A 15,236-nucleotide genomic window follows, 5' to 3' on the forward strand; every position below is an offset into this window, starting at 1 on the left:
AGGAAACTTCCATTGTGAACATTGTGAACGGAATCGTACGTTCTATCACAACGTACGGTATGAAGGAGCCACTCTGCACGCGTGCGTCTAGAGTGTTTCGGATTTTCATGTGTGGTTTCAGTATCTCGCAGAGAAAGAGAAATGAGCTGTATGTTATCTGGAGGAGGTTTTAGATCTTGTTACTGTCTTCCACCAAAGCTGCTCCAATCAGCTTTGTGGTCTGCGTGCGGCTCAAATGCCCGAGACTCTTAAGGCTGATTTATACTTCTGCGTCGGACCTACGCCGGAGCCTCTGCGCTGTAGGCTATGCGTCTGTTTTCATTTATACTTCTGCGTCGTTGTCCGCGTCGATGTGCATGCAGACCACTAGTAGGCAGTGTCCGCGGTCATGTTGAATATCAAGGCAAAAGCCGAAGAAGAAGCAGCTTGTCATGTACGTTGTCAGAGAAGCTTACAAATAGAAACGGCAGAGAAGCGGCAGATAGGTAACGACTTTTGTTGCAGTTTGACTGCACGTGTCCCCTGAAACAGAGCATTCTTTCATTCCTATGGAAGTTGAAAACGCTCACTCTCCTCCTATTGCTCCTCGCCAGTTTTTTTTTTTACCTGAGGGAGGGGTTCTAGCAGACCAATCAAAGTGCGGTCCGCGTAGAATTGACGCGTTGTTACATTTTTGAAGAGGTGCAAGTCAGGCTACGTCATAGGCTACGCGTGGTACAAACAGCCTACACTGTAGCTACGGCGTACACTCGACGTAGGCCTATTTGTGGTTGTCAGTCCCAAACAATGCCAATGTGAACGCTCCATGTGTTGATTCAGAATTTCAGTAGCCGCTATGACAATTTCGTTCATTTAATGAAGGGTTCGTCGGACTAAAGCCCAAAATATAGTTCACTTTTTACGCATATGCGAGAATCAGCGTACAGTGCGCGTGACGCGAATTTTATTATCAGAAGAGTGCACCGCTGGGTTTTTGTAACTGCGCATACTTATACAGGTTGCACATGTGCATTTCATTTCATTTTTTTTTTTTTTTTTTTTTGCAGTAATTAGTTTATCCACAAGGTGGCAACCATGCCCTGGGGGCATTGATTCACAAGATAGTCAAAGAAAAACTGCATAAACAGAACAGACCGGAACGCATGCAAGCTACAGCGACGATGGAGGCCTACATAGATCAGAGAAAGTACCCTCATTTGTTCAACTCTAGCATGAAAGGATACAAAGATGTTTACATGGGTTGTAACTCGTGGCGAGAGATTGCTTAAAACGGAGCATGCGTCGAACGCCTGTGTATGCGTACAAGTCAAATGAAGTATACTTTGCAAGGCTGTGCATTCGACTGTGCGCGTACACTAGCGCACACGGGGAAAAAAACGTATACCCAGGGCTTCTCTTATTGAACGATTCAATTAAAGAACCGATTCATAAGCGTCATTTGTTCATGAATAGGAATTGTGCAGGAAACCACTTAATTTTGTTTTTACTTATTAAAATTTACTTATTTTTGATTTATTCCTTTACTTATTAGCACTTATTAAAACAGGTTCCAATTAATGTTATTAATTGTTATCATAGATATGCAAATAAGAAAATTAACTAGGGTTGTATAAATATAGCTACATTTTGAAACCCTAAAACCTGATATATGGATTAAGTATGAACAGTATGAGACATGAACAAGACAATCCAGAATTATGTTTTAATAATTATTATATTTTAAGTATGCCAGTTCCATAGGCCTACGTGTTTTCTGTGTCCTAAGTCTGTTTCTTTTTGTCTCTTTATGCCTGCCTCTTTCTCTCATTCCCTGCATCTGTTTTTCTCTTTGTTTCTTTCTCTCTTTCATCCTGTCTGCCTCTCTTGTCCTCTCTCAGAGACCAATCATTGTGACCTCATTCTTTGCACAATGACATCAGTGTTCAAAATGACCAATTAGTAGAAAGCGTGAGAATTCTAACGAGTCTGTTGGGAAAATTGTATGTGTGTGCTTGTGTGATGACCATGTAGGTAAAGAAATAGCACATTATTAATGAATGCCCTCCTACAGCTGGTACCTGAATGTAAATCTGCGAGTCTTTGGTGTCTTGCATGTTTGATTTGTTATGAGATACAGTCAACACTAAAGTGAAGCAGTCAAAGACGGTAAATGGAGAATGTGTGTGTATGTGAGTCTGTGTGTGTGTGTGTTCCAGCTGATTTAATCTTGGCTTTCCTTGATACCATCTACTGTTTCAGCCTGTAGACCCAACATATCATCAGTCATACCTGTCAGCAACTAAATCCCTCCCGCTCTTTCTCTCTCTTTCACTCTCTCTATCTGTCTCTCGCTTATTTCTCTCCTTCCCACTTAATGCACACATACACACTCACATGACTTCTTAGTCCCTAGTGTGTTGTTATGTGATTCTCTTGCACAATAAATGTTCTGTATATATGTTCTTTTGTGTGTTCTCTCTGACTTCTTATTTGCTTCTTTTGAACAAGTGTAAATGAATGGCATGGCCACAACAGTTTTGTTTTTGAATGTGTGTTTTCCTTCCTGCATTTCAGTGGATTTTGATGACTTACTCTAAAAGAAAGAACATTTGTGACCATGGACCACAAAACCAGTCATAAGTTGCACGGGTATATTTGTAGCAATAGCCAACAATAAATTGTATGGGTCAAAATTATCGATTTTTCTTTTATGCTAAAAATCATTAGGATATTATAAAGATTGTGTTCCATTAAGATATTTTGTAAATTTCCTACCGTAAATATGTCAAAAATGTATTTTTATGAGTGGATATGCATTGCTAAGGTCTTCATTTGGACAACTTTAAAGGTGATTTTTTCATTATTTTGATTTTTTTACACCCTCAGAAGTTGCAAATAGTTGTATCTCAGGCAATTATTGTCCTATCCTAACCATACATCAATGGAAAGCTTATTTATTCAGCTTTCAGATGATGTATAAATCTCAATTTCAAAAAATTGACCCTTACGACTGGTTTTGTGGTCCATGGTCATTTAGTTATTCGAAACCAACTCAGGAGGAAAATAAAAGAGAAAAGAAGCTTCTATATATTGAAAGGCTGAGGTGAAGCACAAAATAACTTTTGCTACTTAACACTTACATTATAGCCTATTACAAATAAACATTTTAGTAATAGTTTACAACAAGGTTTGATTCCTTAACATTCTTAAGCATTTATTATCAGGTTAATGTTTATTTATAAATATTGTTCATTGTTAATTCTTGTTTGTTCCTAATACATGAACTAATGTTAATTTATATAACTAGAAAATGTATCAGTAGCCATATGTAGAAATTAACATTAAACAAGATTATTAAAAGCTGTAAAATATTGTTCCTAATTAAGTTAGCTATTACCCTAATTAATGTTAGAACTTATTGTACATTTAACATTTCTTTCATAACCACATTATTCCTTTATGCCAACAGTTTCTCTCATTTGTTTTATGCTGCAAGTAATCTGGTTATGATTAATGGTGATAATGCATGCATATAGACCATTCATCTTTCTTTTACGAGATCTATCTGCTAAACTTTCATCTGTTTGTCAGCTCCAGATGTTCTAAATTGCCAGGATGATTGACAGTCTGATCATCTATAGTGTAGTTAAATGTTCGTGGCAATAACATTTAGTATTTTGTAGACTGAGAAACAGCTTTCGGATGAACACCAACTAATTGACAGAAAAAAAAAACATTGCAGTATAATTTACCAGTTGTGCACAGCGAGACTTATCCAGACATTTCATGGTTTGCATCTCTATATACATGTATTAGTTACTTTTGGTGAAATATTCAACTCATTCATAAAATTTCAATCAAGGGAGAGATTCTTTCACTGATTTTTATTTGTCTGAGCCGCTTCAAAATGTCAATAGGGATTAGAGTTTTTTGTCTCAGCTGTTTTTTATTTAGATCCTTTTTCTCACTCAGTCCCAATTATTTTCAACACAGTAGCAGAGCGATTTTCATTCAAGCATTTGGCAGGTGCCAACAGTTGAGAATGTGCCTTTCAACACTTTGATGTTATCACTACACAGTGGGAAAATGCCATAGACAGTTGACTGCACAGTCCAAGCAAACACATACTTGTACAGGGATCCATGGGGTTTGATTTAAAGGTCTGGTAGTATGCTTGTAGGATTGGCGATGGAAAGTCTGTCAAGAACAAAATGTAAAAACAACAGTGGAGAATTAGTGTTTGAGATTTAGGAGATCAAAGAATTAGAGACTTGAGTGCAGACGTACCTCTATGTAATTATGTGTGTGTGTGGAAGAAAGAATGGGAAAGAGGATTTAGTTCGTTTTTCCTTACCTCCTCTAAACGCACAGCATTCAAATATTTAAAACAAATAAAACAGGTAAACATAATATTTTTTAAATTAATTAAGAAATAATAATTATTTTACATTTATTTAAATAATTAAATACAATCCTATATTAACATTTTAATCAAATATTAACAAACATTAATATATAAATGATTAAAAATAGTTTTTTTATTGAATTTAACAATTGAATTAAAATTCTATAATAAAACTGTTTTAAAATATAAAAATATATAATAAATGGTTTTTAATCATGTTAATCATTTAGGATGTGATGTGTTTCGCAACTTCTCTTACATGTGCTCTGTTTGTCATCAGTCAGCCTGAGTTTTAACTACAGCTCAAGTTCATGGATAGTTTGCGTCTCCATTGTCAAGTGTCTCTCACAGTCTGTCTCTCACTGTTTTTATACAGTCTGCTGGAAATGGCAGCATGTGTATGGCGTGCACGTCTGGCGTGCACAAACGTTGCTTATTCTCAGCCATGTGTTTATCTGACAAACTGCACTTTAATCAAGTAGCTAAGCCTTGAATGACCCTGCGTTATCCCTTTCACTTTCCTCACAGTCTTTTAATAATATTTTCCCTGAAACATTTCTTTTTAGGCCTACCATTACAAATTCAAAAACATTATAAGATTAACTGCATACAATGTGCCTTGAAACTGAACAACATACATAAAATAATTATCTGTATATCTAGACTATTATAATATTATCGTGTGTGTGTACTGTATTGCAATATTGTGAGGCATGTAGCTGAGGCGATGACAGTATATTCATGTCCAGTTTTAACAGCGGGGGTTGCTCAGGTTGTCCCTTTCAGGCAAAGCTTAGGGGTCATAGTTCAGTTTCGTAGAAAGGTTAAAGGTCATCCTCCCACACTGACTGCCCTTTTTACCGGCCATCATGCCAGGCCTCGACCCTATCACTGCCATCAACCACATCTTAGGAATCTGCAGAGAGAGGAGACTAGAGATCAAAGTTCAAGACCCCATGTAGGCGGAGTCACACTATCGCTACTCTATCGCTAATATCTCGTCCACTCGGTTTTTATGTTCCTTATGTCCCTTGCACTCCTGCATGATTGCAGAGGCCTGAAGTTCAAAGCTACAGATGCAAATGTCAGATAAAGCAATCACATATAGCATGTACGTAAATAGCAGCATGCTAAAACACAAATGTGTGAACACACCCCTCCTCTGTCATTAGGGGCCATTTTCTAGGCTTCCTGATCCTTCATCAGTACCTTCAGCTTCATTCCTGATTGGCAGAAACATGCTGACCTCGGCAGACATCTGATTGGACGACCTTAAGGTCTTGTGGTAGGGATCTACACCCCTTGTCTGAGCGTATAGGGTGGTTGTTTGTTCAGGTCTTTGATCGGCTGGAGCTGACAGGATGGGGAAAAAATACAATGGGACTGGTTAGCTGAAGTCTGAAAGCACAGACATTTTGGCCTACATCCTCCCTCTAACCATCTAAATAAAACAACCACATTATTATTTTAAAATCACTAAAAAAAATCAATAGTGACAACTTCCATTTCATGCTGACTTTATTAGCTGATAAATGGCACATTGAGGTGAAAACAAAGCCACTGGATGCGTTGCAGAAATTTTTGTAGTAATTTGAGAGTTATGAACGAATAAAGCTTACTTCCTGAAAACAGCATTCCCCCCCATACTATATAGAAACAGGCATGACAAATCATATTAATTTGCAATCGTTTCAGTCTTTTTCTCCTTTTAATTTGAACTAACTTATTCATGTATATATAATATTAAGTAGAATTAATTATATTAATCTCTTAACACAATCCTAATTGAAAGCTTGTAATGTAACACGTTTTGTCTCAATCACACATGTTATAATGTTGCACTGCCCCCTGCTGGGTAAGGTATGTAGTGACCGCCCCAGAAAGCTGTTTAATCGATGTATTTCAAAATAAAGCGTATAATTAAAGACCGTTCAGTTTAAAATGAATTCATTCAAACCACTTGATAATGTTTGTAATATATATCACTATAGCAATGTGAAGCAACTGCTACCAAGGGTTAAGCTAATAGAGCTATTGCAAGATTGAAAAAAATACAAAAGAAAAACTCCTCGTAGAATATTGACATTTACGGTTAGTTATCACCAAATATCTAATTTATTGTACTTTATATTGCTAAACATTAGGCTAAATGACGCATTATTTGAGTGTTACATTCTCGCTTAGCAGCATATAGACTGTAGGCTAACATTCAAATAATGCGTCATTTAGCTTACTGTTTACCTTACTGTTTTACCTACAAAATTATGTGCTATGCGCATTTGTAACTAATTATAGTCTACTATCATTAATGTGCAGTTTCAGACATATATAAGAGACATATTTTTTACATTTACATTGAAGACAGTGGAGCATTATGTAGGCCTATATCTTTCAGCTACATGCTGATTATTAACATAACTAATAAACTAGCCTACAGATTATTAGATGACTTTTCCAAACAGTACTGGTTACAGAATTTATATGGCATTACCCCTCACTGCTATTTATGTTATCTGCATATCAGATGGTAATTAGTAAATATTCTTTGATGGAATAAAATACCAAACCATTCATGAGAGCTGCTCTGTGACCTACAACACCTCATCCAGACATTTCCAGCATGTCAACATCTTACTCAAGCTCATGTGTCATGCATCTTTTACCAGACCATTCTTACTTACACACTTCAATCTGAATGTGGTGGTAATTGAGGTCTCGGTGAGCTGCATAATGAATTGATTTGAACTGTTGAGATATGCAATGCTTCTCTGGCTAATTTAGAGCGAACCCTATTAGGTTTTGTTGGGCATTTGAATGCACATTAGTGACTAGTCATATAGGGTGGGTGCACATTTCCAGGAGATTTTTTACACACTCTTTGGTTGACCTATCCTCACTTCTCCTCTGTTTATAAGGCCTCAACAAGGTTAGTTAGCCATCAAATAATTTCAGTAATCCACCAATTTTTCAAAACCAGCCATGACATTAAGCGTTTAATTATCAAATCATAGTCATTTGGAACACTTTAAAAAATAATCCTCATCTTAAGAAACCTAAGGCACCTTTGCAAGGACTTCTGCTCCTTTTTCAGTTAGACCTGTTACCTGTTGCTATGAAACACTCAAGAAGGTCATTAGTGAATGAATGAATGAAGGTGCGTGCTTATTAATTATGCAATGCTGAGAACATTATAAGGAATGTCTTTGTGAGTATGTTTATTTGCACATGGCCAAATGTATAAAAACCCTGTGATGTGCGTGGACTTCAGTGAACGATTGTAAGATGTCCTACTTCACTCTTCTCTTTTTAGCCCTCGGCATCCTGAGCAGCTTCATGAGCGAGGTTTCTGCTCTCAGATTGCCACTTCCAGGAGACAGTGATCCTAATAGGTTTACATGGGGACAGTTTCCAGAGGTAAGTGCTTTATATTTTCTCTTTTTCTAATATGAGTTTCCTTTACTTAAAATAGTTTGGAACATACCATATTTGCCAAATTGTGGATATAGAGCAAATGCACTGTCAAAATAGTTTGCCTAAAATGTAATATGTAATGTAAAAAAAAATATTAATTTATAATACATCACTTTTATTTTAATTATTATCATTATTATCATGCCTTTTTTTTATCTGTCTTCATATATAATATTATTGAATAAACCTGATTACAATAAGAAACATTTTTGAGGGTCAGGGCAGGCAGAAATATTTCCTCACATTTTCACTTGTTACAGTGTAAAAAATGTGAAATGTGAATAATTGTAGGACCAGCTACTGTAAACACCCTCTGAACCTCTGCTTTGAATTTTAAATTGGATTTTATAAAGGCAAATAAAATCATAATAACGCAAACTTGTTTCAAACAATTTCAAACTTGTTAGTTTGAAATTGACATCAGTGACTGTGTATCAGTACACTGTTAGTCCATTGATAAATGAATCTGCTGATTTTCACCATTTCCTCTTCTTCTACATTTTTGTTGTCAAAGAACGCTCAGGAGATTCCCCGGAGTCTGGAGATAGAAGACTTCAGTCTTAATGTAGCCCCAACCAGCGGTCGTGTGAGCTCTCCCACTATCCTGCGACTTCAACCCATAATGGCAAAACCAGCACACCTGCATGCCAACCTCCCCCTTCGCTTCGGACGGGATGCGCAGGCGAGCACAGGTGACCGTGCTCCCAAGTCCACCATCAACCTCCCTCAGCGTTTTGGCCGATCCTGCACCATGTGTGTGCGCTCAGGGACTGGACCCTCAGCCACCCTCCCGCAAAGGTTTGGGAGGAGGAACATATTCGCTTTAGACCCTTTTCGTGCCTTGACTCTGTACACACGTACACCTGAATCACCATTTCCAAAAGAAAGGTAGTTTAATATTTCTGGAAATATTAAACACCCACCAAAAGTGTATTGGGTATTGTTCTATAATCATGTATATATATAATAACTGTAACAAAAACCAACTACTACTTTTATAAAATTAGTAGTCCTCTGTATAACACAAATTGCTTTATTTGATTTCTCTCACAGGACTCAACTCCACGACTACATGTTTGAAACAATAGAAGACTCAGAAGAAAGTGTAAAGAACACAGATTACACAGCTTTAGACTAATGAAGCCCATAAAAACAACAGCGGGTTATGAGAGATGTTTTGTTTGCCAGTTTTATGAATTTCCTATTCTTTTTATGTATTTGCATCTGTACTTGCCTGCTTGTAAATTGATTGAGTAAAGCAAATTATAAGTAACACTATAGTTGTGAGAGTGCTTTATTCATATAATTATAAAAAATAAAAATACATAAAAATATTCAAACATACTGAAACAATCCAACACCCATAAATGCATCAATGTTCCTTTTGTTTCTGCAAAAAAGACACTCAGCTTTCACCTGCAAATGCACTCAGAGTACAATGTTTAATGAGACTGAGGTGTTATTAAAAGACTCATTAATAAACTGGAATGTTTCATGTTGATTCTCTACAGGATGGCATACAGGTTGCCGAGGAACAGTGCAACATTGCATTTGCCAAATTATTTGCCAAACACACATACACTATATTGCCAAAAGTATTGGGACACCCCTCCAAATCATTGAATTCAGGTGTTCCAATCACTTCCATGGCCACAGTTGTATAAAATCAAGCACCTAGGCATGCAGACTGCTTCTACAAACATTTGTGAAAGAATGGGTCGCTCTCAGGAGCTCAGTGAATTCAAGCGTGGTACCGTGATAGGTTACCACCTGTGCAATAAGTCCATTCGTGAAATTTCCTCACTAGTAAATATTCCACGGTCAACTGTTAGTGGTATCATAACAAAGTGGAAGCAATTGGGACGAATAGCAACTTAGACATAAGCCACGTAAAATCAGAGCGGGGTCAGCGCATGCTGAGGCGCACAGTGCGCAGAAGTCGCCAACTTTCTTTAGAGTCAATAGCTACAGACCTCAAGAAGTTGCCTTCTTAAGTAGTTAACAGACTTATCTTTCCTGTAAATCGCATAAAACTGATAAAAAATGTTTTAAAAATACCATTCACTTAAGCATACTGTATCAGTGATTCATATTTCAGCTACAGAAATTAGATATTTTATTTTTAATTTAATACAGTTATTGCTATTATTGGTCGCACCACATGATGTGTGGTCGCTCCAAATGACATGAAGACCTTAAATATCATTAAAAATCTATTTAAAGAGATCAATAAACAATCAGTTTTATAACCTACAAAAAATAGATTTAAACCAGATTTTATTAAAATTACACAATTTTCATGAACAAAAATTTTATAAACTTTTTAATATTAAAAAATCATATCACAAACATAAGTGCACCATTTAATTTAAGCTGACTTAGAAAAAATTAATTAATACTTTAATTCATCAAGGACACATAAGGCCTGAATTGATCAAAAGTGACAGTAAAGACATTTATAATTTTACAAAAGATTCTATTTCAAATAAATGCTGTTATTTTGAACTTTCTATTCATCCAAAAAATCCTGACAAAATATATCACAGTTTCCACAAAAATATGAACATTGGTAATAATCAGAAATGATTCTTGAGCAGCAAATCAGCATATTAGAATGATTTCTGAAGAATCATGTGACACTGAAGACTGGAGTAATGATGCTGAAAATTTAGCTTTGATCACAGGAATACATTTCAGTTTAATATACATTCACACAGAAAACAGATATTTTAAATTGTAATAACATTTCACTCTTCTCCTAGCAAGGTGTAACTCCATTCTTGCTGCAGGGTCAGAATTAACACGCCAGCGGTTTTATGGCCAGCGGCTTTTACTTTGTTTTTACTTTTGCTAATAAATGCATAATTACCAAACTAAAATTACATGCTCTAAACTTTTTCTTTTTTTTTTTTTTTGCATTTTTCTCATATTGTAGAATACAAACATAAACTGTCTGAAATATTTTTATAAAATGACCCAAATTGCATAAAAATCTATTCCAAATTATACTAAAATAAAGTACTTTATGTATATAAAAGCACAAAATCAATCTAGGATATATCTATAATGGAAAACACTCTGCAGTGGTCGCATTACATGATATTAGGTGGCACCACATAATATTTTCAAATTCAGTCAAAATTTACTGGCACAGAATTGGCCACCTATACAAAACAAGCTAGCTTCTTACAAAAGGTCACTATGAATTTTGTAATAAAAGTATATATTTGCAGGAATAACTTAATATTCATTGTTTTTTGTTTTTTGAGGTCATACCACATGATATCCAAATGTGGTAACTACATACCAGTCGTTAAAAAGTTTATCTTTTTCCAAATTTAAGACAGAGTTACAAACCTGCTTGCTGCTTCCATGGGTCCTTTGCAAATTGGTATATGATGCAATTTCTTGTCTTTGAATGGATTTCAACATGAAAGTCCCAAAGTGGTAGTTTTTTGATGGTCGCATGATATTTCATAAAATGGACACCATCAGACAAAGTTTGTTTGTATATTATGATGGAAATATAAATACAAATGCTTTGCAATTTTGTACAGGATTACAAAACAAATCATGCCAAATAGTGCAGAAAATGAATTTGAATAAATTTAGAGTAAATTGAAAGACATTTCCAAAACAGAAGTTATGGCTGGACGGTCACACCACGTGATACACCACGTGTACTTAACGGTCACGGTCACACCACGTGTACTTAATTGAAACTCTGAGTACTAAAAACTGAGAACTGAAAAATGGTGTAAGGTTACAAGCCAGCTATCCATGGCATGCAACTTAAACGAGTTACACCTTTGATGATTCTAACATAACACTTAAGTATTCATAGTGCCAGGGCCGGCCCAAGCTTTTATGGGGCCCTAAGCAGAATTTTATTTGGGGGCCCCTCGGATAAAATAACTTAAGATAAACAGTATCTTCTTATATGAAAAATAAATGTAAATGTACAAAACATATAGTATTATGTTAAATATTTAAATGATGACATAAAATGAACAGATCAGATGGACCTTTAACAAGATAACAATATAAAATGTATTATGCGGTTATGCGGTACATATAACTTAATTTTCTTTTTCAACATCTTAAGACAATGTTCACAATTAATATTAGCAGCTGTTTTGCATTTTTTGCTGAAAAAAGTATTCCACAGTTTCCACAAAAATATGAACATTGGTAATAATCAGAAATGATTCTTGAGCAGCAAATCAGCATATTAGAATGATTTCTGAAGAATCATGTGACACTGAAGGCTGGAGTAATGATGCTGAAAATTTAGCTTTGATCACAGGAATACATTTCAGTTTAATATACATTCACACAGAAAACAGATATTTTAAATTGTAATAACATTTCACTCTTCTCCTAGCAAGGTGTAACTCCATTCTTGCTGCAGGGTCAGAATTAACACGCCAGCGGTTTTATGGCCAGCGGCTTTTACTTTGTTTTTACTTTTGCTAATAAATGCATAATTACCAAACTAAAATTACATGCTCTAAACTTTTTCTTTTTTTCTTTTTTTTGCATTTTTCTCATATTGTAGAATACAAACATAAACTGTCTGAAATATTTTTATAAAATGACCCAAATTGCATAAAAATCTATTCCAAATTATACTAAAATAAAGTACTTTATGTATATAAAAGCACAAAATCAATCTAGGATATATCTATAATGGAAAACACTCTGCAGTGGTCGCATTACATGATATTAGGTGGCACCACATAATATTTTCAAATTCAGTCAAAATTTACTGGCACAGAATTGGCCACCTAAACAAAACAAGCTAGCTTCTTACAAAAGGTCACTATGAATTTTGTAATAAAAGTATATATTTGCAGGAATAACTTAATATTCATTGTTTTTTGTTTTTTGAGGTCATACCACATGATATCCAAATGTGGTAACTACATACCAGTCGTTAAAAAGTTTATCTTTTTCCAAATTTAAGACAGAGTTACAAACCTGCTTGCTGCTTCCATGGGTCCTTTGCAAATTGGTATATGATGCAATTTCTTGTCTTTGAATGGATTTCAACATGAAAGTCCCAAAGTGGTAGTTTTTTGATGGTCGCTAGTATTTCATAAAATGGACACCATCAGACAAAGTTTGTTTGTATATTATGATGGAAATATAAATACAAATGCTTTGCAATTTTGTACAGGATTACAAAACAAATCATGCCAAATAGTGCAGAAAATGAATTTGAATAAATTTAGAGTAAATTGAAAGACATTTCCAAAACAGAAGTTATGGCTGGACGGTCGCACCACGTGATATTTTGACACTTTAAATACCAGATAATTTTGGTAATATTTGGATGATTGGGACACGTCTTTTGAGTGACTGGGACAGCACACTGTCACAGAGTCACAGCCAACACCCACCAACACCAACGTATCATCACCAGATCTCCACGCTCCACCCACTCGCTCACAGTCTCCCGAGTACTAATCACCTGCACCTGCACGTCATCATCTAGGACACTATAAAGACTCTCACTTCCCTCACATCATTGTCTGGTCACGTCATACGTACCTGGACTCCTCACCCGCTACTCACCTGAGTTTCCCGTGTCTCCATCCTGTCATCTTCCGTCTCTAGTTCTCCGTTCCACGTCTATTCCTTCACCTGCAAAGACAAACATCTGTTATCCATCAACTAAGTGACTGTTCTGAAAGTGCTTGTTCATTGACTCACCTGCATCCTCCGTTTACCTGTGTTCGTGCCTCTGTCAAATAAACATCTGTTAACTTACCCCTCTGCCTCTGTCTGTGTCCTGACACACACTTTGTCATTGATTACAACTAGTGTAAGCATACATGTGGCTCAAGTTAGTTCATACTTTGATATAATTTCATATGCAAGATTGTGTTGGCTGTTCCTCATGACTCCAGCATGTTTATTTCTGTTCAACTTTATTACTCAATGTTTATAAACCCCTCAACAATTCATACATTAGAGTTAATTCTCTTCCCCCAAATTTCATTGAAAACAAATGCCTAACAAAAGTGCATCTAAAATATTATGAAATTGTTTACAAAACTGTGTAGGCCTACCGAAAACTGACAACTGTACTTAATTGAAACTCTGAGTACTAAAAACTGAGAACTGAAAAATGGTGTAAGGTTACAAGCCAGCTATCCATGGCATGCAACTTAAACGAGTTACACGTTTGATGATTCTAACATAACACTTAAGTATTCATAGTGCCAGGGCCGGCCCAAGCTTTTATGGGGCCCTAAGCAAAATTTTATTTGGGGGCCCCTCGGATAAAATAACTTAAGATAAACAGTATCTTCTTATATGAAAAATAAATGTAAATGTACAAAACAGATAGTATTATGTTAAATATTTAAATGATGACATAAAATGAACAGATCAGATGGACCTTTAACAAGATAACAATATAAAATGTATTATGCGGTTATGCGGTACATATAACTTAATTTTCTTTTTCAACATCTTAAGACAATGTTCACAATTAATATTAGCAGCTGTTTTGCATTTTTTGCTGAAAAAAGTAAGATTAATATATGCCTACTTTCTACAAAGTCAAAATGTCCAGCACCATGGGTGGACATGTTGGCTTTAGGTCAAACTGACAAAACGAGCACAGAAAATTTTAACCAAGTCATGTGACCCACATACTCCAAACAGACTATGATAATGATAACAGAATTTTGGATGAAAAATTATTTCTCATGCCTCTTTCAAGAGACTAAAGAGTATGTATCCTGTGGTACACACTGCCTGTTTAAGGGTTAAACCTGAATTAATTTCTTTCTTCTGTTGACCATAAAAGTTATTTTGAAGAAACTTTTTGGGTCACCAACTGTTTGGTTACGCACATTCTTCAAATTATCTTCTTGTGTGTTCACTCTGTTCAGGAGAAGAAAGAAATTAATACACGTTTGGAACAACTTGAGAGTGAGTAAATAATGACAGAATTTTCATTTCTGGGTGAACTATCCCTCTTAGCCGGACAAGGGGCAGCATGTTTATTATTAAGCTTCTGTTTCTCTCAACTGATTACTTTCACTTTAGACATAACCAACTGTGTTTATGTAAACCTTGTGTGTATTTGACAGTAGCTATTAGTGCAATCAGACGCGAAAGATAAAGTCCACTAATCGGACACTGTTTGGCAGGCTTAGTGTGCGCGCTTCTGGTGTACGCGCTCGGAAAAAGCGCATGTCAGACAAGCACGCGAATGAAATGTTTAACCGGCAAGGCTTTAAAGCACATGCAAATAATGAATTTTTGTGATTGATAAAAAGTGCAGTATCCCGTAAGTGTAACTCTACCGCTGTAATGCGAATGCACGTCGAGTTGTACAGTATTGTGACGGAGGCACAGAACTGCA

General features: G+C 35.8%; 1 protein-coding gene across 1 annotated transcript; it reads left to right on the top strand.

Moving 5' to 3' along the window:
- The first annotated feature begins 7,660 nt into the window (after positions 1 to 7,660).
- On the top strand, positions 7,661 to 9,130 carry npvf (neuropeptide VF precursor). Its single transcript, XM_051873146.1, has 3 exons — positions 7,661 to 7,798; positions 8,370 to 8,743; positions 8,909 to 9,130. Exons 1-3 carry the CDS (start codon positions 7,667 to 7,669, stop codon positions 8,991 to 8,993), a joined length of 591 nt encoding a protein of 196 aa, XP_051729106.1. The 5' UTR covers positions 7,661 to 7,666; the 3' UTR covers positions 8,994 to 9,130.
- The last annotated feature ends 6,106 nt before the right edge of the window (positions 9,131 to 15,236 follow it).

This window comes from Ctenopharyngodon idella, chromosome 19 (genome assembly GCF_019924925.1).
Source record: "Ctenopharyngodon idella isolate HZGC_01 chromosome 19, HZGC01, whole genome shotgun sequence".
Taxonomy (NCBI): domain Eukaryota; kingdom Metazoa; phylum Chordata; class Actinopteri; order Cypriniformes; family Xenocyprididae; genus Ctenopharyngodon; species Ctenopharyngodon idella.